At 40.7% G+C, this 24,149-nt stretch overlaps 3 protein-coding genes across 4 annotated transcripts in view; 1 reads left to right on the top strand and 2 right to left on the bottom strand.

The window, feature by feature from the left end:
* Positions 1–1,300: 1,300 nt before the first annotated feature.
* Positions 1,301–24,149, top strand: part of akip1 (A kinase (PRKA) interacting protein 1) — a 150,787-nt gene continuing 127,938 nt past the window's right edge. Inside the window, exon 1 of the mRNA XM_079345500.1 lies at positions 1,301–1,311. The gene's annotated coding sequence lies outside the window, so the exon portion shown is untranslated. The remainder of the gene's footprint in view (positions 1,312–24,149) is intronic.
* Positions 9,171–11,364, bottom strand: LOC306825015 (uncharacterized protein). The gene is made up of 2 exons (XM_079345490.1): positions 11,105–11,364; positions 9,171–10,694 (listed from the first exon to the last, which is right to left on the bottom strand). The coding sequence occupies exons 1-2, from the start codon at positions 11,298–11,300 to the stop codon at positions 9,211–9,213; spliced, it is 1,680 nt and encodes a 559-aa protein (XP_079201616.1). The 5' UTR covers positions 11,301–11,364; the 3' UTR covers positions 9,171–9,210.
* insc (INSC spindle orientation adaptor protein) overlaps positions 18,968–24,149 on the bottom strand; it is a 49,571-nt gene continuing 44,389 nt past the window's right edge. For both annotated transcript variants that reach the window (XM_079345491.1, XM_079345492.1), the window contains 4 exons: positions 23,652–23,718; positions 22,108–22,263; positions 20,892–20,968; positions 18,968–19,470 (listed from right to left, as the gene is read on the bottom strand). In XM_079345491.1, the coding sequence (XP_079201617.1) occupies positions 19,342–19,470; positions 20,892–20,968; positions 22,108–22,263; positions 23,652–23,718 (429 nt within the window). In that variant the 3' untranslated portion in view covers positions 18,968–19,341. The remainder of the gene's footprint in view (positions 19,471–20,891; positions 20,969–22,107; positions 22,264–23,651; positions 23,719–24,149) is intronic.

The following is a 24,149-nucleotide window of genomic DNA, read 5'->3' as shown; positions in this document are numbered from 1 at the left end:
TCTGTGCAGCACCACTTTCAATGGGTGGAGTCTATTGTTCGACCCAAGTCGTGATGACATCCAGAGGAGCCATTTAAACATCATACGATTACTTCATTCAAACATGACCTTTTGTGCTCGCTCATTGCCACAGAACATTTCAACGTGATCATTCTGTAAACACAAAACGAAATTTCATAAACATTGGAGCAGCATGTTTTCAGCCTGTTAAATTATTTAGATGTTGGGCCAATGTTTTCCATTTTGCATCATTACAGTAATTGCCTAGAAGTCACGAATGCGTCGATCATCTTGAACCGAATACTTTGCAAGCTTTTAGACGCAAATGAAATTCGCCTGCCATCAAAGGGCGTCTCATCATCAAAGATGTTGTGCATTGAAAGAGAGATGAGTGCGGAGATTAAAAATGTAAGGGTCAGGCTGTAGAATGGAGTGAGGGTAGTCAGTGTTTGCGTTGCTGCATGCACCTCTCAAGTAAAGCTGAACAAGAGGGGCTGTTTGAAAAGAGATGACACAGACAACAAGCCATGCATGCATTAATATACTGTCCTGACACTTTTCAGACTCATTCACTCACTGTGCGCCTGGATCCTTTTCTTCTCCTGCCTGCCGATTGTTCACGTGCAGAATGCAGACATTAACTTTTAGGCCTTTGAGCCTTGAAAATGAATCATTTATAAAAGGATCAACAAAGTATCAGTTGTGTTGAAGACAGTATGAAAGAGTAAAAAAAAACATAGTTAATGTTGCTGGAGTTTCTCTAGACTCCTTGACATTTCTTAGACGATGGTTTTTTTCTCACTGAAGTCAAGCAATAAGACACGAACTCCATCTATTCAACATAATGTGGGAATCAAAAGAGAGGATGGAGAAAAGCGGAGAGGAGAGCAATAGAATATTTTATTATTTGCATTTTTTTTTTTTTAGAGGCTGAAAGACAAGCACAAAGGCTTAACTTTCCCTCTATTCAGAATTCAGATTCAAATGATCTGGGGCATTGCAGCATTTTTGATGGAGAAAATCCACACGGGAAATTTCAATAGAGCAGAGGTCAGCAAAATGTGATCCTAAGAAAGACACCGTGGAGTCACGGGAGCTGCAGTGAACTAAAACTTTTGCACACACATTTGCATATTCCTGCTGTGTCAAAACCCCCCAAAAAGAATCAAAATCAGGTTGTAATGTTATATTGTGCTTCTACTGAAAGATCTGACCAAGATACTAGCTGGGATATTGGACTAGGTCAAAGTTAAGAAAACTCACAAGCACAACTTATTCAACACAGGATCACAGCATCGTTGGGTAAACAATGTTGAAATGGTTTGCAGCGTATGGCTAACCGCACCGGCTATGGCTACGTCCCGCCGACACATTCACACAGTCAAGGCGCAGGCTGCTGTGTGAAAGTGACCCTCCGTCCATACGCGTGGCTGAACCCCTGACGAAGCAGTATGGAGCATTCAGGGTTAAATGTCTTGCCCGAGGACACGTCGGACACGTAGCTGCAGGAGCGAACCACCAACCTTCCAGTCAAGAGACGACCGGCTCCACCAACTGAGCCACAGAGGTCGGTGCAATAAGCATCAGCTTTTTATATCATAACTCGAGCAACAGCATGAAGTGCATCTTTTCTTTGGATCATTTAAAGTGTAAAACATCTAAATAGACTCTCACATACCTGAAGTCAGCGAAACGTAGCCTCTTAATGTTAGAGCCAATAATTCACCCAAGCTGTGTGTTTGCAAACAGAGAACTGTCATTTATTGTTGGAAAGAGACATCAGGCTGTGACTGGAGGAGTTATTCTGTGGGTGTCTAACACAGATACATAATGCAGTATTTTTTTTTTAATGTTCCTCTATTAGACACATTTCCTAAAATGGCCAAAAAAAAAGGTATTTTATTTTATCTATCACTTATAGATAAATGTTTAATATACGTATAATGGAAACGCCTTCATCAACTAAATTAACAATTTCAAGTGAGTTTGTCCTTCACAGCGAAGCATTTACGCACCTCAGTATTTATGCACCCCCCCCCCCAGTTTCTAGCCGTCTTTCAGAAGTTTTTGAAAAGAGAAAATCGCTTTTATTAGAGGCAAACAGTTGTTGGTGTCCTTTATCAAACAGCTCTCTGAAGAGAAAAAGAGAGAGGGAGCTATGCAGACATTTAACCTTTTTATATGGTCTTACAATTGGGCCTGTCAAGGTCTTTCATTTGTGAAGTTCCTGTGGAAAAATCAGGGAGCTTGGACTCATTACATCCACCGGTACAGTATATTTATATTTCAGCTCCAATCAAAGCGAGCCAATATGCCATCCCTATGTATTTTCTCCTCTGAGCCTTGCCTCCCCACTATAATTTCCACCGGCATTTTGTGTGCAAATGCAGTAATAGACACATTTATCACATCAAAGGGGATTCAATTTTCTTTTCAATCATCCACCGGTATGAATAGCGCCACATCCTCTGCGGCCAACAATGAGGGGCCATTACTGAGAGCCAAAGGATGGTTCGCCGTCTCTTTGCATTCAAGGGGAAAGTGTGTCAAACTGTTTGCCAGCGTTTGTTCTAGGCAAATGGAGACTGCTTTCAGACAGGTTAGTATCCAATTTTATTGTCAGACAAATGTCATTTTTGTTTGGCGCGGCTGTAATCATTGGCTTCACACTCCGGTGTTCTTCCGCCGTAAAGCCGGCAGTTAGTCCATTTAATACTCTAACTCTCATGTCAGGGGCAGATTGCAAAGTCCACACATGACACCCGCTGTCTCTTCATTATGTGAAGAGGGTGACATGCAGGATCCAGGCCTCAGTGTGAGGGAGGGGGAGGGATCCTAATTGCTAAAGACATTGTTCATCTACATGAAGATGAGAAAATACTTCAAAACTGCAATTAATTGTCCGCGAGCTCCGACAGATCGGAGAAGAAGACGGAGGATTTTTCCGTCGCGTGTTCTGTGCCCTGACGCGTCTCCTCTTGGAGTTGATGCTGTAACATTCAATCCTGCACTAACAGCCTGACTTTTTTTTTTTATTTATTTATTTTTATAGGCTCTCCACGTCGTCCCGAGGCTTTACAGTGGAGACTTCCTCTTCTGTATACTGGATTTTTAAAACCCAACACAAGGACCTCAGTTTGATTTAACTTAGCCTCAAGAGGCGGCTGGGGCTCAGTTGGCAGTCGGTCGTCTCTCAAACAGAAGGTTGGGGGTTTGATTCCCAGCTCCTGCAGCCATATGTCCTTAACCCATGTATGCATGTGTATGAAGGGGATTAGTTAGTTCTGGAGGTCACTTCAAAAATCAGTCTCTGCCATCAGTGTGTGAATGTGTAGTCAGAGTCCATATAGATATCATCCACAACCCAGTTTGTATCGGCCATCATGTGCAGATGCAGTTCTGTAAAGATCACTTAAAATCTCTGCTGTTGTCAGATGACCGCTGACATGTTATTTCAGCGTACTCAGTGCTCTGCACACGACTCGTTTCCTCATCTGCAACCACAGCCGGATTCGCTTGATTAGCCAACCCAACTCATGCCTATAAATTAACTACAAACCAATTATTTCATGATTTAAAAATTGAATGCCTCGCTCTTGAGTTCTGCAATCCTCTGTTGGAATCTTTTTGTAGACTTTTAAAGACTTGGCTTGTGTGTGTTTTCTCTTTTTCTCGATGATCCTTCTTGTGAAATGTTGAGTTGCGCATCTTCTTCCAAACTGTCACTTTGTACAAAGTCGTAAATGAACAAATAATAGTTTTACTTGTGTGTGTTTCTTTAAAGGCTTAAGACCTCGGCATGCTTCCAAACTTTTACTCCTGCCGACTTAATTGCATCACATAAAGCATCCAACCTTTTTTTTTTTTGCCAGTGTCTGCACCAACACACTCTTCTTGCAGAAAAGAAAAAATCTTCTTTTCTGTCATCTCCTGCCACAGCTTACAAACGCTCCCCTGCTGCCAAACCACCAGAGCCACATCTGATGAGGTCATCCCCTCAGCCAGCACCGGACGGGCCCCCCGAAAGCCAGACTTAATCTGATCTCATTGGCAGGGAGACGCTCAAACAGCTCCATCGCTTACCACACTCGTTTTAAGGGGTGGTTCACCATCCAACAATGCTGTCTTGTCTTGGCCAGCAGGGATTCTCAGAAGCCACTCGTGAAGCTAAATCGTTCTCATTTCGTAGGTTTTGAAGTCCATTTAAGGCTCGAGCTTGTGTTGCCGTTTTGCAGGGAGCAGAGCGGCGGTTTGGGAGAGCGTTTATAGAGCGTGGCGGTAAATGAAAAGTGAGCCACAAAAGCACGTCAGCACACGAGGCAGAGGTAGCACATACACTGTAATGTTTAGCAGAGTGCGTTTTTAGCTGTGGTCTGGCTACCAAAAGATGTTGGAAGTCAAGGAAATGAACAATCATCGTCTGAATGGAGACGCTACAAAAACTGACAGAAAAAAAAAAACACATTTCTTATAAATGACAAAAAGAAAAAGATGCTACGCAGTGATTGACTTATTTATTTCACTGGCCCGCAGTGAGCAGCAGCATAGCTCAAGTATCCAGTCACACATGTTCACACTCTGTCTCTCTGCATTAAATATGCATCACATAGGAACGGGCCTCTGACCTTGGCCAGGGAGAGCGCTCGCATCATTTCATCTTGAAATAAAAGAGAAGAGAGACTGCCAGCAATTACAGCGTGTGTTAATTACATATTCACTTTCATCTGCAGGAAAATCACACAGATCTGCCCTCAATGCTGCTGTTGGGGCTCCTTTAATGGAGGGGGGGGGAGGACGCTGTACTGTATTTAAAAAACATCTGTCAGATACTGGGTGAAGTTAATAACCACTAGTCCTTACCTGCTTTGGTTTCTCTCGGTGAATCTTACGAGAAGAGGCTTGGAAATGTTTGACGTGGCTGAATAAAGTGGGGGACGTCTTCAGTCTTTTTAATTTTTTTTTACTATTATTAAAAATAGAGGCTTGGAGGACATTAAAATGGAAACACACTCTGAGTTGCTCGCTCCCTCAAGTGTCTAATCGAGAAAGGATAAAGGATCGAGACATAAGGAGGAGGGGGAGGGGCTCAGAGATTTGCATAGGACTGGCCAATTAATCCAGTTTCAGTTTCTTATCCATATGTTGGGATACAGTACGATCAATAGGATATGATGGGATGTCTGATATGATATACTATATGATATGTTACGAACCAATACACTACGTTTTGTTTCCAGAGGACACTCGTCTCAATTAGCCTTCGACTTGAATGCTTCACACATCGACTGTAGCGGCCTCCTTTTGTTTTTCTTTTTTTTTTAAAGAATTCAAACTTTATTCAAATCTCAAACAACCTTTAGTGCATGTCCTCATGAGTCAAAGGAAACATTTGCATTATGGCTTTATGAATGAATTCAGAACAAAGCCTGTCACGTCTGCAATTGTTCTCATAGGATGCACTCCTGAACATTTTAATACAACTGTGTTTGTAAAGCACTTTAAAACAACCACAGCTGTACAGAAGAATAAACAAAAAAAACATTTGAATGTCCCTGTCAGACGGGAGGGGAATAAATATATAAAAGGGTCAAAAGAATAATTTCAAAGTGTCAAACAAAGCAACAAGGTTGGATTTATTAATGAAGATTTTTACCGTTATATTAATGCAAGGTGTGGCTTTATGTTTTAGGACAAAACTGCTGACTCAACCTTTAAGTGTGAATGCAACGTTACAGTCGGGAGGTGCTCAACCAGCTCTTTGAAATACGACGCAATGATGTCGCAAAGTAAACAAGAACCAGCTAGACAACAACAATCAGAGCTGTGCAGAATACATTTCCCATAGTGCACATGTTCCCCATGGTTCACAACAATGATGAGCAAAAGGTTCTTGTTAAACGAAACTGCTCGAGAGCGGTCATATTCCTCCTCTTGTGAAGACTATGTCAGGGTCACCTGAAGCCTCCTCATCACAGCGACTCACTGTCCTCGTGTTTTCTGCTGAACCTACCGGCACACTCACCCACGTTCAAACATCCACTCCAAGAGGGCAAACACAATCAGCCACTCGTCCTAATGTTTAACCAGGAGTGTCACTTAAGGACACAGGAGGTTACATGCACGGCACAGACTCTGTGTTTATTTTTCTCCTGCAGGAAAGAACTGAAATCAGCTGTCGCTTCGGCTGAGTTTGTCCTACATGGCATCAAGAAAACAAAAACTGCTTTGCTGCCAGAACAGCAACGACGATTTAATGGAATTCAAATTACATAAAAAAAAAAAAAAAAATGCTTTCAAAAAGATATGCTGCTGGCCTTTCTCTCATCTAGCACATTTTCTAAATAATTCCTACATGACATGTCAATAAAAATATAAACACCCCGGGGACCTGACGCGCCTCCTGCCAATCCCAAACAGTGTCAAACACACACACACACACACACAAAAGCTAAAGTCCACAGAGCTTCTGTTAGATGATACACTCCGTCAGAAGTGTGGACACAGACAGTTAACACACACACACACACACACACACAGCCCGGCGGTCCATTACTGTCTGCAGCTACAGGCAGCGAGATCAAGAAAACAAATACAGCCGCTCGACTGCAGGAGAAACAATCTCTCCTCAAATCCTCCGAGACACTGCATGGAAAGAGAGGAAACAAGTGTGTGTGTGTGTGTGTGTGTGTCATACTATATGTATACAGGAGATAAAGGGGGGGTAGTTGGACTATAGGATCTAAATGGTGAAGGCTCAGTGTTAATGGAGAGAGAGGGGCGCAGAGGTCCAGGGAAGGGAAGGAGTGTGTATGTGTTAGTGTGTGTGTGCCTGCGTGCCTTGATGGTAGGAGGTGCAACAACTCACCATGATATTAAGCTTTTAGAGCGGTCAGTAGGTGCATTATATAGGTACAAACTTTTGTTCAAATGGATGCTTGAATTTCCCTCGGGATCAATAAAGTATCTATCTATGCATATGCAGAAGACCCTAAAGTAGAGCGCTCTCTCTCACTCTGTGAATCTCACTTTAATAAAGAAAGAAAAAAAACGGAAAGACTTCATAAAAACACCCATTGAAGCTAACAAGACTGTGGCTGCACGAAATTTTAATCACCACATTTCCTGAATTCATTCCTTTTCCGACAAGCATGCAGCTCTGTGTCCAAAGAGCTGCATCGCACCTCGCTCAGGAGTTACTCTGGTGATAGAAAAGATGAAAAATGTTGATTTTCTGTAAATGAAAATTAAGCACCATTGTTTATCTTTCACATTATGCCATCAAAAATTAAATTGCAGCCTTGAATACTCTGAACATCCGATCAAGGCTGCACGTCTTGGGACAAAAAGGACAGTTTATTTCAGAGTGAATTCTGACCCACACAGAGCGACCTCCCACCATCCTGCCTGGCACAAACAAATTAAGGCGCACTCAGGCACTGTGAACAAATTCATTCATTCTAGTGAGAATTCTGTCGAACACAAAGAGAAACAGGTTTGTTTTACCTTGAGGGTCGAGGAAGTTAAGTGTTCTGTACATTTCCTGTTGTCTGAAAGGCTTTTAGTTGAAGCAAAAATTAACTTGCAGATGCCACATCCAAATATTTTCTGTTACTTTTTGTCCGTTGCGTTTCATTGTACTGATTTTAAAAGGTGCAGTGGAGGGTTTCTATCTCACTTTAAAAAATATTCAGGATAAAGTCAAGTTTTCTGTGTTTTACTGAGCGGATGCTGGCTAAATACTGGTTCACCCGTTCATGCATTAACCATTAAAAACACATGTAAATGATATATCTCATTTTAAGATTAAAGTGACGACACTGTTTTTAATATTCATATTTTATGACAAGTAAAATAATTGTCCATGAGTAGATTATTTAATTATTTCAAACATTATTTTTATTTAATTATTTTCAATGCAAGAACAAAAATACGTTTTGTTCCAAAAAAAGTTGCAGTTTGACTAAAGAGGATTAGGGCCACTGAAAAGATTCTTTTTTTTTTTTTTTTTACATTTTTTCGTGCTCAGAGTTCAAATTATGAGATTAAAGTCAGATTTCTTAAAAAATAAAATAAAATCAGAACCAAAAAGCTTTTTTTTCCCTCATTCGCCCCAATTTCTCTTCCATACAGTTCAATAACAAATATTAGTTCATTTTTCCAGAACAGAAATTGTTACCATTTGTTTAAAGTGAAACAAAGCCAGCAATGTATCGTCCAATCTTGTGTTCCGAGGATGGATCATTATTTTTTCCAGACATTGAACAGTCCTCGGACATTTCAATAATACTGGTCCTTTTACCCTGTAAAAGGATCAGTATTATTATCAGTATCCTTTTACACTGCCTGATGGTCAGTCCAGGGTCGGCTTCACCTCATGCCGAGTGACAGCTGAGATCAGCTCTGGCCCCCTGAGACCCCCAACAGGGTAGATGATGGCTGAATGGATGGACATTTTATTTGAGGTTAGTTTGGGGCTTGTTATGCTTTTATTTTAGAGACAGGACAGTTAGATAGAGTCACAAACTGGAGAGAGAGGGAGAGAGAGAGAGAGGAATGAAATGCGGGAAAGAAGCGACATGCCAACCACAACCCTACCAGCACCTATTCGAGTTAGTCCGTGGTCTGTCCACATGTTTACGTGGCTTGAATGAAGACATTCCTGCTGATGGGTGGTCATGGTGGTCAACATCATGAGAAAGAATAACATTTTGAACTTGGACAGTTATCAAACTTTAATAGATGTTTGTCTTGTTTAAAAAATCTCAGATCTTTTTATTTTTTATTTATTCAGATTTTATTTATGGACGCCAAACAACACAATTAATCAAAAACACAATCAAACAGAAACACAAGCATTAAACAAACATTAAAACAGCAACAGTGAGAAATGCATGGTCAGATAGAAAGGGGAGTTTTGAGTTGAGATTTGAAGGTGGGGGGAGGGAAGGCTGGAGTCCTGTGGATGAAAGGAGGTGTGGTGAGGGGCATGGAGGAGGCAGAACGGAGGGTCCGGGATGGTGTGTACGTGTGAAGGAGATGGGAAAGGTAAGGAGGTGCGAGGTTATGGAGAGCCTTAAAGGTGAGAAGGAGTGTTTTAAAATCAACGCAGTATTTGACGGGGAGCCAGTGGATTGTTGAAGGACAAAGTGGTGTGGTCTGTAATGGTCTGGATGGTTGGAGATTGGCTCGAGAGGCTGACAAAATATCACTTCATGTAATTGTGGGCTCCTGACGCGGTACAAGTACAAAGCGTTTGAAAGGCACAATATGAAAAGGTACAGGAGGATAGGGTTGTAAACAATGGTTACAGACATTCGGATCAGGGCGTCTAGGTTTCGGGATCGGTGGTGCTGGTATTGGGATGTCTACCCATGGGGCCCTTGGTGCTTTGGGCCTAACTGGTCTGACTTTGGGCGGAATCTTTTTCTTTAGTTTTCGAAGATTGGTCTTTGGTGGCTCGTGTTTTGGTCTCATGCTGTCTGTTTTTCCCTCAGAGGTTTCTGGAACTGGAGGGCTAGCTTTGGGTTTTACCTGCCCTTTCATTATTGTCTCTGTAGTGGGTTTAGTTACGAGAGCCTTACCTCTATGCAGCTGATCTTGTCTGGTCTGATTCTGTGGTCTCGGTGGAAATACGCGCTTTTGTGAAATTTGCGTCCCTATGCGCTGGGGACTTTTTTGTGTTACCTTGTCATTGTCAGAGGTTTTCCTAAAAGGTTTGGAGAGTAAACCCATGAACGAGACCTTCCTCTGAGTCTGGGTGTTTTCTGGGGTTTTGTGGGTGTCAGGGTTTTTTCGTATGGAATGCAGCGGGTTTGCCTTGGATTGTGGGACTGATACACGAGGAGGTTTTGAAACCTCTTTTTGAGACAGTGACATCACATAGCGGGGTCTAAGGTGTCTGGAGGGAAGACTGTTTGCCTTGGAATTTTTCACTGATATTAATTCAGGTGTTGAAGCCTTTTCCTTAGCTGATTTAACTCGACACTCCAACTTGGATCTTGACACTGACGCAATTGCAGGTGTTGAAACCTTTTTCTGACTTGGAGTCGCATTATCAGGGGTTTTAGGGACATTGTCAGTGGGTTTTTTAAGGGGCTTGGAGGGCAGACTGACTCCCTTTGACTTAGACGTCGATGCAGTTGCAGGTGTTGAAACGTTTTTCGGATTTGGGGTTGATATGGACTGCCGTGTTTTGGGTGATTTAGGCACATTGTCAGTGAGTTTTTTAAGGGGCTTGGAGGGCAGACTGACTCCCTGTGACTTAGACTTTGATGCAGTTGCAGGTGTTGAAACCTTTTTCTGACTTGTATTTACTAGGGGCTTTTTCTCTGGTGTTTTAGGGACATTGTCAGTGGGTTTTTTAAGGGGCTTGGAGGGCAGACTGACTCCCTTTGACTTTGTGGTAGATCCATGTGCAGGTGTTGAAACCTTTTTCTGAGTTGGGGTTGATGTGGGCTGCCCTGTTTTGGGTGATTTCGGGACATTGTCAGTGGGTTTTCTGACTGCTTTGGAACTTGACTCTGATACATTTGCTGGTGTTGAATCTTTTTTCTCAGTTTGTGGCTCTTGGTGCTGGGATTTGTCTGTGGCTTCGTTTACATTTGTTAAGAGAGTCTTCTCTTTTTCCTCCACCTCAACCGGAGATGGCACACACTCAGACACGACTGTCTTCTTTTTCTTCCGGAAATCCGTCTCTGGAAAAGGAAATTTGAAAAAAGGACATAATTAGTACACGATACATCTTTTCCAAAACATATATTTTAAGTTAGTTGTTCAACCAATCTATAGAATTATTTAATTATTGTCATTTATATTTCATCATTTCACTTTGCAATATAGAAGATAACAAGCGAGAAAAGGATTTACATCTCAGATTCTAAACTGGCCTGCACCTCTTACAAAACACTGAGTAATACTCTTTCATCATCTTGCCAAAATTATACACTTATTCAAAAGTTATTGTATTGCAATTGGTGAGATATCTTGATTTAAAATCAATATAAGAAACCTGATACACATTTTTACATGACAACGTAAATTACTCTAGCTCTAAACAAAACATGAGAAAATGAAATAAAACATATATACTGGAACGGTAACTTACCCCACAGCTCATGGTAGTTGAAGACAGCCTTCTTGGGATCCATTTCTTCTGGATTAGAGTCTCTGTATCTGCTTAAACCTGACAAGTACTTTTTTACAAAGACTTCCATGTTGTTCAGTTGTGAGAGCATCCCTGCTCTGGAAATACACTCCATTTCGCTTTTTAGCCCGTATGGAAAATACTGCTCAAAATTCATATACAATTATTTTTTTGTTTTTTTCCCAAAGTTATATCGTCTACTGTCCGTCTGACGGTAAACTATTCTCCTGAATGAACTCAGAGATTATCCTGAACCAGGCCTTATTAAAGAGCATATTGCAGGTTAAAAAAAAGTTTAAATTAACACGTCATGTTGTCTGATAAGGGCTGTAGAATAAGTACATCAATGTTCTGTATGTTCTTCAACACATAAGGGTTCTAATTTAGAGGAGAAAGTGGCTGTTTTTAGCGTAGCTGTTTAGAACTCGCTTTTTTTCAACAACGCGTCACATGACGTCACATAAGGGAGTCGCGTTCTGTTACTCTGCTTTGATCGGCTTCATGCGTACGTGTATGAATGAATGAATGAAGCCTTTATTGCCCCTGGGGGAACTTGTCTTGCACCAAACACTTTACAAACAAACATTTAGAAGGCAGCACAAAAGAATTAAAGCACAAAAAACAGGCTAAAACATGATTAAAGAGGTGTAATGATACGTGGTAGTGAGTGAGAATAGACAGGAGGCCTCCCTGCCATAGTTTGTAATTTGCGTGGCGCACATTCAGGCGCACAGTGTACGTGGCTTGATTATTCATAGTGTGTTTTGGTGAATTATTCCCACAACCTCAGAAACGATCGAACAGACACGTTGAATATTTCGGCATCAGGCACAAAAACGTTTCCTTATTAACGATTTAAATCTCAGGGTGTTTAACATCAAATATTATATACGCAGCATTTAATGATTTGATCTGCTGGAATCCTCTGTTATATTCTCTAGTTTGCGTGTAATAGACACCGGACAGTCTGTATTAATATATGTAGTCATACGATTTATTATAAATTCAACTCTGTTACAAGAGAGCGCGCGTGTGTTTGTGTGTGTGTGCGCAGTGGGGAAAGAGGGAACGCGCAGTTTGGAAACAAACAGAAACACAAGCTTTACGTCAGTCCTCTATCACATTAAAATGTTAACGTTTTTGTAGTAGCCTAATATATGTGCACACATTAAACTGTGGAGTGTGTGCGCTGTTGTGCATGTTTGTGTGGATTACGTGCGCTGTGAACTCACGTCCGGAGAATCCTGCACCATACACTGTATTTTCTATAACAACGTGAGCACTGGGCTGCATCAGGTATAAACAATAAAGACATAGTGCTGCATTTGCACAGGCCGTGTAATCGGGTTCTATGTCTCTCTCTCTCTCTCTCTCTCTCTCTCTCACGCACAGCGCGGCACCGTAATACGTTGTACAGATTTACTGTTTTTACGAGCAACTCCCATACAATGTAAAGGTGAATGATTGGCACTTGCACCTTCTACAAATTGTTTTTTAATTGATTGAATGTGATTATAAACTTTACATATGCTGATGTGAACACAGCACTCGCCCATATATGGCGAGCTGACACCTGTCACTCAGCAGGACGCCTGCTCCGGGTCTCTACTCACACCACAACTTCACTTCTCTCCTGAGGCCGTTATTCCTCTAATCCTGCCTGTTTCTGCTCTCTATCACATCTAACAGGTTCAGAATAATAAGCCAGCTGACCATTATATGTAAAGGAATACATATTTTCTTCCTCTTTATTGACGGGAGTGACACTCGGATCCATGATTTTCCATGTTAAACAGACGGGGATTCAGCGGGACTCCCTTATGTTACGTCACAGCCGAATGCGGAAGTAAAAAGCAAAGACTAAAACGTCTCCAGGAGACCGTGTGGGTTATTAATTTCAGAATTTCTTTAAAAACAGTATTGTTAACGTATTTTCCTATGATTAGTTAAGTTTTGTCTTTAACCTGCAATATGCTCTTTAATAGGAATTAGTTACTAGAGTAAATGTCAGGTTATGATAAGAAACTGGTAGGAAGTCTTTCCCTACAGATTGGAGAAAGGATGCGGGAGTATGATGCACCAATGAGAGAGAATGGAAACTAAACATCAGGAGACACATAATTTGGAAAGCTGCCCCAGTTAGAGGAAAGTATATAATAAAAACACAGCTTTTTAATAGTTGTCCAATGGAGTGACCACTAAGGTTGAACGGGTAAAATTTGTTTAAATGATTTACTAAAAGGCATCTTCATACAAAATTTCCCCAAAGTCTGTTATCTCTTCTAAATGAACACCACCCGTGCAATGTTGTATTCATCCCACAGCCAATCAAACATCACAACGCCACATAGAATGACTTGAAGTGTGGATATTATTCCAGGTGTTTCTCATTCAACGTGAACATCTGCAATAAATTAAAATAAGCTGCCATTAAAAATGTACAACACCCAAGACAAATTCCACCAAGCTTCACCTTGAGCTCAAAACTCTGTTGCCTGGCAGCATCACTGGCGGGGGTGAAACCCGCTCAATCCACTTATGACACCTGGGTCAATCCTGGAGGAATTCAGCTTTTGTAGAGCAGTGATTTGCTCCCACTCGAATTAACAAAGTGATTAGAATTTAAACAAGACCTCGTGACCTCAGCTTCTTTCTGCAATGAGACTCACAAGTGCCGACATACTTCGAGCTATGTATTTCAAACAAGGAGAGACCCTGATTTCAAAGACATACATTTTGCCATTAACATGTATCTCGCTTAAGATTACTCAAGTCATTTCAAATCAATCCAAGCTTCTTCTATCAAATATCTGCCTCCATGATCCCGACTCACCTATTGACACACTGCAGAAATGACTAACTGTAAGATATTTAACTGTGACTCAGCGGGGGTCACGGATCCAAGACAACATTCCCAAGTAAAGAGAAATAAGAGACATCAGTGACATCACCCATTGGTGTCTGCAGCCAACATGTGCACATCTAAGGGTAATTTTTTTTCCCAATTAACCTGACCAGCATGTCTTTGGACTGTGGCAGGAAGCCAAGGTACCCAGAGAGAACCCACACATGCACAGGGAGAACATGCAGGCTCTCGCACAGAGAGCGGTATCGAACCAAAGGCCAATCAACAAACAAGTGTCCTACCATGAAACTGGTCTATAACACAAAACAACCAGAGAGGAGGCAGCAGCAGGACATCAGTTTGGTCGTTTCTGTTTAGGTTTGTGGATGTTTAAATGAACTCCTCTGTGGCTGAGACTCAGACTTTGAAGTCCTGCATCTTCTCCTCCATGAAAAACCAGTTTGAAGTCTTCTTCTTCATTGTCTTTATTTCAGTTTTTTGGCTCATTACTGCCATCTGTAGGTCAGTGGACGTGCAGTGATAAAAAAAGTAAAAGTGGGAAACTGTTTGCAGGCATGGGTCATCTGTGCATGCAGGACATCTCTGACTTCATTAAAGACACATAACCTGCTCGGCAGGCTATGTGCTCGTCATAGATTTATTATTAACATCAGTTCAAACAAGCAGCTGTTACTAAGTAAGAGATTATCTGACCATGTTACTTTAATTATTTTGCAGACACTTCTGTTCTTAAAAGCCTGAGAGCTCCTCAGAGAAGATTACAAGACCTTTATCAAGGAGAACTCTAAGTAATGCAAATATGTTGGAGGTGAAAGGGAGTTGGGTTGTATAATGTCGTTTTCACTCCTTTAGGCTTACAGGATAAAAGGGTAATATCACCCATGTTTGTTTTTAAATAGATATCCCAAATCTGTGATTCCTGAAAAACTCTTGAAATACTTTCTGCCTGACAAAGCCATCTGAAAACATCGTGGTCAAACAACTACTCCGGGATTAGACTCTGCTAATGGATGGAAGAATGTCAGCCACTTCTATGCACACAGATTGGGCCACAACGATTACCGTGATGGCCGCCTACTTCAGAGAATTGAAGTCTGTAGTGTAGCGTTCATTTGAGTTGGAACAAAAATGAATGGCTGTGAACCATTGTTTGTGCTGGTGACGGGAGAGAGAGAGGGGGGGGGGGGGGGGGGTGTCCTGGATGTAGGCTGATGCTGGCATATCCTCACGTCGCCTCACAACACCTTTGTCCTGGCCAAAAAGGTGCACTAACCAACGTCGATTCAAAAAAAACAAAAAAAAAACACAACACAACTGCAAAAACTAGGGTGACGATCACTCACTGACCAGAACTGACGGCCGACGATTTCCTTCGTGATGGCTGAGTGACATCAATTTTTGAATTATTCTATATTTCAGGAAAAAGCCAGTGGCTCTGCCTTTAACAAAGAAACCTCTGAAATATGTTTCCAAACACACCTCAGTGGAAAACACCATTGTTCATCAAGCTGCTCCTGTTTTTAGGACTCATTGAAAATAACCTTCACCCATGAGTTGATGATGAAGTCCTTGGAGTTTTTCGCCTCTCTGAATAGACTGATTGTGGAAACAAGAGTTCATAGCTCTTTGTGAATATCTTCCAACATTTGTGACGTCTTACATTCCTTTTTTTAACACTTGGTCATAAGAATTTTAACTTTTAATTGTGGTCAAATCAGTTCACACTAATTTGTGAGTTTTAAGAAAGAAGAGTATATGTACCAACTTCTGAGAGCCCTTTCAAAGGAAAGCAGAAATTCCGATCTCCTTTGGCACTCTGACATGAAAAAGTTAAGCAGAGAAAAAAAAACTTTTCATAAAACAAAATGGGTGCAAAAGCAAAAGATAAGACACATTAAATATTAAAGTCTCAGGAGAGACTTGGAGAAGTGTCGCCTTGCATTAGACTACGAGTCCTCAGATCCTTTTCTTACTCCAAATGTCTGTGATTTATGGTTTGGGACAGTGAGGGTGAGGATGATGAAAAACACGCCGGAGTGCAGCCTTCATTAGGGAGTTTAAGTTGTAATGTGCACTTCCCATAGTTAAGAAAGCAGTGCCAGTGATATAGGGTTACACTAACACCATTAATACGATTAACCAGCCGAGGATTTATTGATACTGCTATCAATTTTTTTTTCTTCTATTTGGTAGTGATCAGGAAAGAAATTAAGATTTTACTTTGAAAAGTCTTTGGATTTTTTTTTTTTTTTTAAGTCATTTTTGGGCATTTTGCAGAGCAAGAGAAGAGATGCGAGGAGAGAGTGAGGGATGACATGCATGAACTGAACAAGAGTGCTAAGAGGAACGCTGGACAGAAATGAGAATGAAGTATTGATTTCTGTGATATTTTTTTTTAGAATAACACAATTAAGAAATAACACGAGAAGTCACAGCAAGTCTTCATTCAAGTGTGCAACACCTATCCACACATTTTGAACTGTATTTATATCAAGTATCAGTCACGTTATTCTGTTGCATATCATTACTTTGAGACGGCAAAATCAATGATGAGCGAACTACATCCATGAGAGAAAAAAGAAAAAAATTCAGTTCTCCCTCCAGAATTAGTCTTTGTGTTGTTGGTAAGCAATTTCCCTCGACAATAAATGTGTTTGTGCATCAGTGGTTTGATTTGAAACGACCTGATTTGACCCCACAAGATCGTTGATCAGCTCTTCAGATATTTGTTTTCATGTTTTGTTTTTTTTAACTGGGTCCTTATCAATAGAACATATATATTTTTGATGGATTGATTGGCTGTTTTTTTTCTTCTTTCGTTTCATCATTTACCTCCACCTTGAAAATTTGAACCAAAACAATGAGGCTGCAACAACAGACGTAGAAGACGATGCACACACAGAGAGAGGAGAGTGAAAGTTCAATGATTTAAAAACTGAGAAAAACTCAGAGCTGCAACACTTGATATATCGTGGTGATGCTCAAACCAAAACAATATCAAAAAAACCTGCTGCGTTCTTCATGCTTTTTGTTTAGTTCTCCTCTGTGCCGATACATATTTCATCAGCTCTCAACAAAGCGAGGCAGGAGCATATTCTATCACAAAGGCCTCTGAACCCGGTCCCACGTGTATGCTGGACGACGCTCGCACACATGCACGCCTGCACACGCACATAAAGCAGCTCGATTGTCTCGACGCTGGGCTGCGGAGTAACAAGTCCAAGCTCAGCATAAGTGCCCTTAGGTGAAAAAGAGGCTACAGAGAAGCAAGAAGACCCTCAATTGTCTCTCCAAGGAGAGGAAGGCTTATGGAGAGAGAGGGGGGAAAAAAAACCTGAGAATGTTTGAATCAAAGACAGGACAATACAAAGGACAAGTTTTGCAGACAAGCTCTCTCACATGTCTTTGCAAACACTCGCTGCATCTTGTGCCGAGCTTTCACGACGCTCAGATTGTTGCTTAATAACTCTTCAGCTCATTGTGAGGGAATTTATTCTCACTGTTTAAAAAAAAGTTTTACCACCCTCTGAGGTGCTTCTCCTCCCAGCGAGACTACAATGTGTCTGTAAAAGTTTGAGCCTAAATAGAAAGCGTTCCTCCCGTTTGTGGGGATCCACTGAGGACCGGCATGGTACACCTCCGGGTCCACCGCCTCTTAGTCTCTTAGCCGCTTTCTTTATCCTCGTTCAAAGCCCTTTCTTCTCCCAGTTCCTGCGTTTGTGACGAGACAGAGCAGTTCCTCGGAGATAGCTGCAGGTCTGGAGCCCTCCTCGGAAAGTTAGCTGCACAGATGATCAAAATGCATTCATGAAAACTCTACTCGAAAAGACTTTCAACGTAATAAACATCTCTAGAGTCTCTATGTTTAGAATTACTGAGAGCTTATTGTGAGTTAGACTTTTTTTTTTTTTTTTTTTAAAGAATTCAATCCCTGTATCTTTATGAAGAAATGTGCTAAACAAACCATAACTGTGCTTGAACAAGGCTGTAAACATTTTTTGTTTCTGCTGTAAACTGCCTCAAGTGGACACTCTGGGAACTGCAGATCGTCCGCTCTCTCCATTCTGTTGTCACGTGGGCTGCACACGCTCCGTGCAAAACACAAGTATTAATCCGCAACCTTTTTTTTATGTTACACACATTATGAGAAACTCTGAACATCACATACATGTTTGTCTTTATTCTGTACACAAAGGTTAATTATCTTGAATAAAAAGCATTTTTAATTTCAGAATTTAATTCAATAGATTCATTTTCCAGTAGTGATCAAATTTGACAATAATGAGAAGAAAGCATTCCTCCTCACCCATTCAATAAACAGTACAGTATTGTATGCCAGGATTCTTAGATTATTTGACCACATAACTTCAATTTAAATGCCGGGCTTTTATGACATTTAGTCCACATAGGGACCCTGACTTTTACTGGGGACACGCATCAATACGAGACAGGCCTTTAATTATATATACAACTCGTGCACAGTGACGATGGGAAAGACTATCAAATTGTAAAATGTCCAACATAAGTTATGTTTAAAATGATGATATGGACACTGCTGTGTGCAGGGACGTCACTGCATGACAAGCAGCATTTTCAACATTTAACGGCTCTTCACAGCAATTTACAGTCAACACCGATCACCAGCTGGAACTGACAGGAGCTAGTTCGGCAGGATCAAGGTGAAGTCTAAGTCCACTAAGTGAAGTTTTCACGTACGACGATGCTGGTGGCCTCTAATCCAGAGCTGCCTTCATCAGTGTGTCGAAATAAAACGAGGAGTCTCGGTGTCCTGTCATTTAAGCAATAACCTTGAATTAAAGAAAAAAACAACGTGATCTTTAATCTTTTATATTTCAGTTGTTATTCAAAGTAAGTGGCTGCTCTTTGAGAACCTGTACAGATAATTAATGTTTCTAACAGGAACAAATTAAAGAAGTTTAAAAGAATTGAACCAGACAGACGTTTCTGTGTTTTAATGCTAAATGCGTCAGATGGCCGTGGTGACATGTTTTCAGGTTTGATCCACTAAGTTGATATATATTTAAACTTTACAAGAAGAATATATTCGGAGAACAACATAAACATTGCACGTTGGTAGCATAGGATGTGTTTCGTTTTCAAAAAGTTAGCACCTGTTTGTAGAAAAAGATGTCACTAAAACACAATACACATTCAATGCTTTTAACTTGATCGCCGATTTAAAGTGTCTTCTATGTACAAATACTTATTTTGTACATAATACAGTTAAACTCCTTCAGCTCGTTTGGTGATGCAGCGTTGAGGAGTGAAAGTCCTCGCTCTGTAATGATCGTACACGATCCTCCTCTCGCCGTCATACGAAGCTCTCCTCCATGTTGGAGCACAGCAGGAAGGAGTCGACGAGCCGCGGTTTGATCAGCTGCTGGTGGTCTGCTGCTTCGATGCTGTCTGGACATCCTGCTGCCAGCCTCCTCAAGGCAGCCTGGAGACACACACACACACACACACACACAGATGTGTCAGTACATTATCAAATATCCAGATCAGGCTGTACTGCTGTATTGTATGTTTGAAGGTGTATAGAAACTCCACAGATGCAAACAACAGTGGAGAATTAATCATCATTATAGGCTGTAGATGATATATAAATGAACAGGATGACATTTAAAACATTTTTTTAATCTTCAAATATCTGTTGTAAAAAAACAAGGGATTGATGCTGATCAAAGACTTCGAGCCAGGCCGATAGCAGACTTGTCACGCATGTACTAACAATCATTTTTTCATTGAGCCGGCCCCTTCTTATAGTTCTGAGCTTTTAACCCCTTATCATCCAGGGCCGGGGTCCGATCGCTGGTGGAGCTCTGCTGGCTGTGACGAGATCCAGGCTGAAAACTAAAGGGGGCGGAGCCTGTCAGAGCCTCCAAACTGTGGAGCAGCATGCCAGAGGAGATCAGAGTCAGTCCCCAAGTTTCTCTTCTCCACGTCAGACATTCTTTTAGAAATCACCTTTTGTTTTTTCCTTGTTTTCTGGCGTTCATATCATAAAAAAAATGTTCTTTCAGGCGTGTGTGGGACTTACATACGTGTACGCATAATGACAAATATTTGACCAGGATTTAGACTTTACACTCGCTGTGGTTTTAGTTTGAGTACAATCAGAAAATGAGCTGTTTAAAAGAAAGCATTCTGATATTTCCCACTTATTGTGTGATTAATTGACTGTAATAAATGTGGCGTGCTACAGCTCATTTTCAGCTCGCACAGCCTCCAACGTTAACATTTAAGATTACAAACGATGTGTGAAAGCTCAGCGTCCTTTTGAAGGTAAAATTCAACAACTACAAATGCTCTTCTTAACCCTTGGCAAAAAGGATAAAATGGAATCACATGAATTTGAATAGACTGACGGAGTGAAGAAGAGGGCATTTCTCTGCCCAATTAGGCTCCTCCTGACCATTACAAAGCTTCAAAATCCCCTCATCATCTCTGAGATGTGGTCTTAATAATTATGATCAGAATGAGCGAGTGAGAAAAAGGCAGCAGGGATATTATGCATGAGATGTACATATTTAAACACACACCGCTTGAGATGATGTGCACCGGTCAGCTATCATAACACAGCTTAACGATACCCAGGCTGTGATATATTTTCAATTTTCAGATATTGCCCTGTGGACATCATTAACTGTGCACTGATGTTTCACGTGCAGGGCTCTGTTATAATGCCCTGGGTGTGGCGTACAGCGAGCCCAGCTGAAAAATGTACATAGTAGTTTATCATGGGAAAAAACTGAAACAGGCAGTTTGACTGTTTGAAGGAAATATTTGCATTCAGGACACGAAGCCATGTACTGTACACACGTCTGAAGTCCGGCACATGCACACACACTTTAAACCTACCAGGCAAGCGACCAGCACTGAGTCGCTGTTATTTCTCTCAGTAGGGGAGCGACACAGTTCAATAAGACGAGGAACAGCTAGAGAGAGAGAGAGAGAGAGAGCAGAGAGAAAAATCAGTTTCAAGCCTGTCCTTCTCTTACACATGGAAGAGCAGATGTGCTCAGTAAAAACTATGAAACAAGTATAATGTGTTTTTTTTTTAATATACATTTTGAACACCTTTTTTTGTCCTGTAAAAAGAACCAATCAAAATGCTGTCACATCATTCGATCTCTGTCTCGAGTTACAGAGTTTAAAAAATGTGTCTCGATCAAATGTTGAGCTTTCATGAAGCATTAATGCTGGGCGGCCTCCCATGAGGTCGCACGGTCTGCAGGGGATTAAACATTTGTATATTAAAGGAGAGGATTTTCCGTTCAGGGATTGGAAGAGGTCCTCTGATAGGTAAAATATTTTAACTCTCTAAAAGTGAGCAAGTGTTAAAGCTTCAGGAGGATCGAGGATCACTTCATCTGTCAAGTAGAATTTTTTTTCATTATTCCATTTTTAGTAACTCAAGGCTCAGATTTAGGTCCCGTTTTTTTTTTTTTTCTAATTATGCTCATAAGTAAACGTTCCTTATACTGGGAGATATTTAACACACATTTTTATTCAAATAAACTCATACAAATTGTCGATGTCATTGCATTCGTTGATCATTAAAACAAACAAAACAGGCTTCATTGTAATAAAAAAAAATACACATTATATACTTCAGTTTACGTCTCTTCTTTACTGCTTATTTTCACAGTTTCTACAGGTATCAACAGAAACTATGAAAATATAATACATGATTAAAATGTCACTATTCTCTCGGGACTCGTTACCTCTTTAAACGTAACACATGATAAGAAGTTCTTTATTTTGGAGCTCATCTGTTTGTAGCCTGTTTTTCAAACACATCACAGTGAGTGTAAATCGAAGGATGCACGATGTAAATACAGGCTGGTGTAAGAATTAGCTGCTGACTGAACATTCACACTCTCCTCTCGAGCATCTCGTGCTGAATGATCAAACCTGAAACGGAAACTTCAAAAACAGTCGTCCATAAACTAAATGGGGAGGATTTGGATGCTGCTTCCACTTTTAACATAAAATCATTGCTCTCAACAATTCGACCAATCGGACCGTCTGTGAGGAAGAATACATTCTGTTGTAAGAAACAAAAAGTCACTACCTTTTAGTTGGATGGCTGTTTGAGCCACATCAGCGTCTCTGCTCAGACGGGCCAGAGTGACAGCAGCTTTCTGCTGGACACGCTCGCAGGCGGCGCCCTCCGATGGACTCGGGGAGGATGGCTTTTCTCCCAGCAGGAGAAGCAGACGCTCTATTCCTAAAAGACGTAACGTAAAGTAAAGATCAGCCCGACACAGCAAAACCAAGTCAAGGTGTCAGATGGAAGTAAGATGAGAGAAGGAGAAATAATAAACAAATCGCCCTCCGGGGACAAATAAAGTGAAAGTTGAGGATGTCGATGTTTTTGACAGCTTGAACTACTGACTCCCAGATGATTCTCTTTTTTTGTTTTTGGACATTGTCTCTCTTTGTGTCTCTGTAACTTTGTGTCTTTGCTGCTGACTGTCTCAGCCAGGTCTCCCTTGGAAAAAAAACAAAACAACAGGCTCTCAATCTCAACAGGAGCAACCTGGTTAAATAAAAAATAAATATATAAAAACGTTTATAAAAATCAGCTAAAGAAATCGGGGACAGAAAAACAAATGTCACTCACGAAAGAGTTTTTGTTAACGAGTCGACATAACGAAGAGCTCAGGTGAATTAGGAAGGAGACATTTCAAACGTCACTCAGGCCTGCATGTTGTTACACCATTCTTCAGTCTCTAATCCCAACAAGGGAACATGTTCACTGCTTCAGCTCTGCTAGAAATAGATTTTGTTGGATGTTAAATAATATTCATTTTAGGAGGCGAGAGTGTCCTGTAGCGTTTTGAAAACAGACTGCCCGTGATCGGGGAGGATGTCTGTGAAAGTGAAGATCACGACAGAACCTGACACAGTCGGAGAATCTGTCAGAGTGATCCAGACGCACACTGACAACACGTCAGGACGAGTTTTACAATTCATGAATGAAAGCAAAACGACAAACACAACATCATAGAACAACAAACGTGACGGATAAAAAATACAACACTACAAATTAAAAAGCTTTATGAGCGCTGGTTGTTCATTATTCAAGCGCTCCTTCAACACAATCTCACACATTGTTTGATGCTGCCACCTTGTGGACGAAAGAAGGATTACACACATTAAACTTTCTTTACTTTGGTGTTATAATGAATGTCCCCCATTAATGTTAATGCTGATGTATTAAGATAATTGTTTATGTATAAAATCAGATTTTAGAAATCCTCTCTGAAGATGTTTCATTTTTTAACGTATCGCATTGTGAAACCAATATTACCCCGGACTGCTCACATTATTACAATAATATAATTGCACTTTTTCTCAGGATGAGTTTGTGACACTTTTTAGTTTGTATTAAATATTTTTTTTCACCTTTAACACTCACTGACTGTCTGTTGGCCGAGCTTTACATTCGTGTCATTGACAAGTTTCCTTGAACAACAGTCTTGATACCGGTCTCAAGACTGAGACTGATTTTAACTAAAACACTGATCTTTACTCAATGCATGATGATGTATTTAATACTGCTATCATTACACTGTATGAAGTTGTTGTTGTTTAAAGAGGGAGACGTGTTACCTTGTTCCTGCAGGACTTCAGACGCACACTGCTCTAAGACTGAGAGGTTCGCCAAGATCGTCACCACCTGGGACAAAAGTCATATACATATAAATACATACACATATACAGTGTAAATACTGCTGTTTGTAAAGTGTCGTGAGAGAACACTTGTTATGAATTGACACTATACAAATAAAGACTGATAATAAATACTTTAACACAAATAAACTATAAGATCTGCTGCCACAACTGGACAGCTTAAGTCATTTTTAAAAACTCATTTATATAGTGTGTTTAATCCTGGCAGCAGTGTCCACTAGAACTTTTACTACTGTTTAGAATTTGCCTCGACGTTTCTCTATGATGTTTTGGATGTAATGTGATTTGCCAAACTTACTGCACAGCACTTTGGTTTACCTCGGCTGTTGTAAATGTGCTATATAAATAAAGTTGACTTGACCAATGTTGCAGTTAAAGAAGTGAATCATGTTTTGATTGTAGACCTGAAGTCTGTGT

Source organism: Symphodus melops, assembly GCF_947650265.1.
Source record: "Symphodus melops genome assembly, chromosome: 6".
NCBI classification, from domain to species: domain Eukaryota; kingdom Metazoa; phylum Chordata; class Actinopteri; order Labriformes; family Labridae; genus Symphodus; species Symphodus melops.
This window is presented reverse-complemented; position numbering and strand designations above follow the sequence as displayed.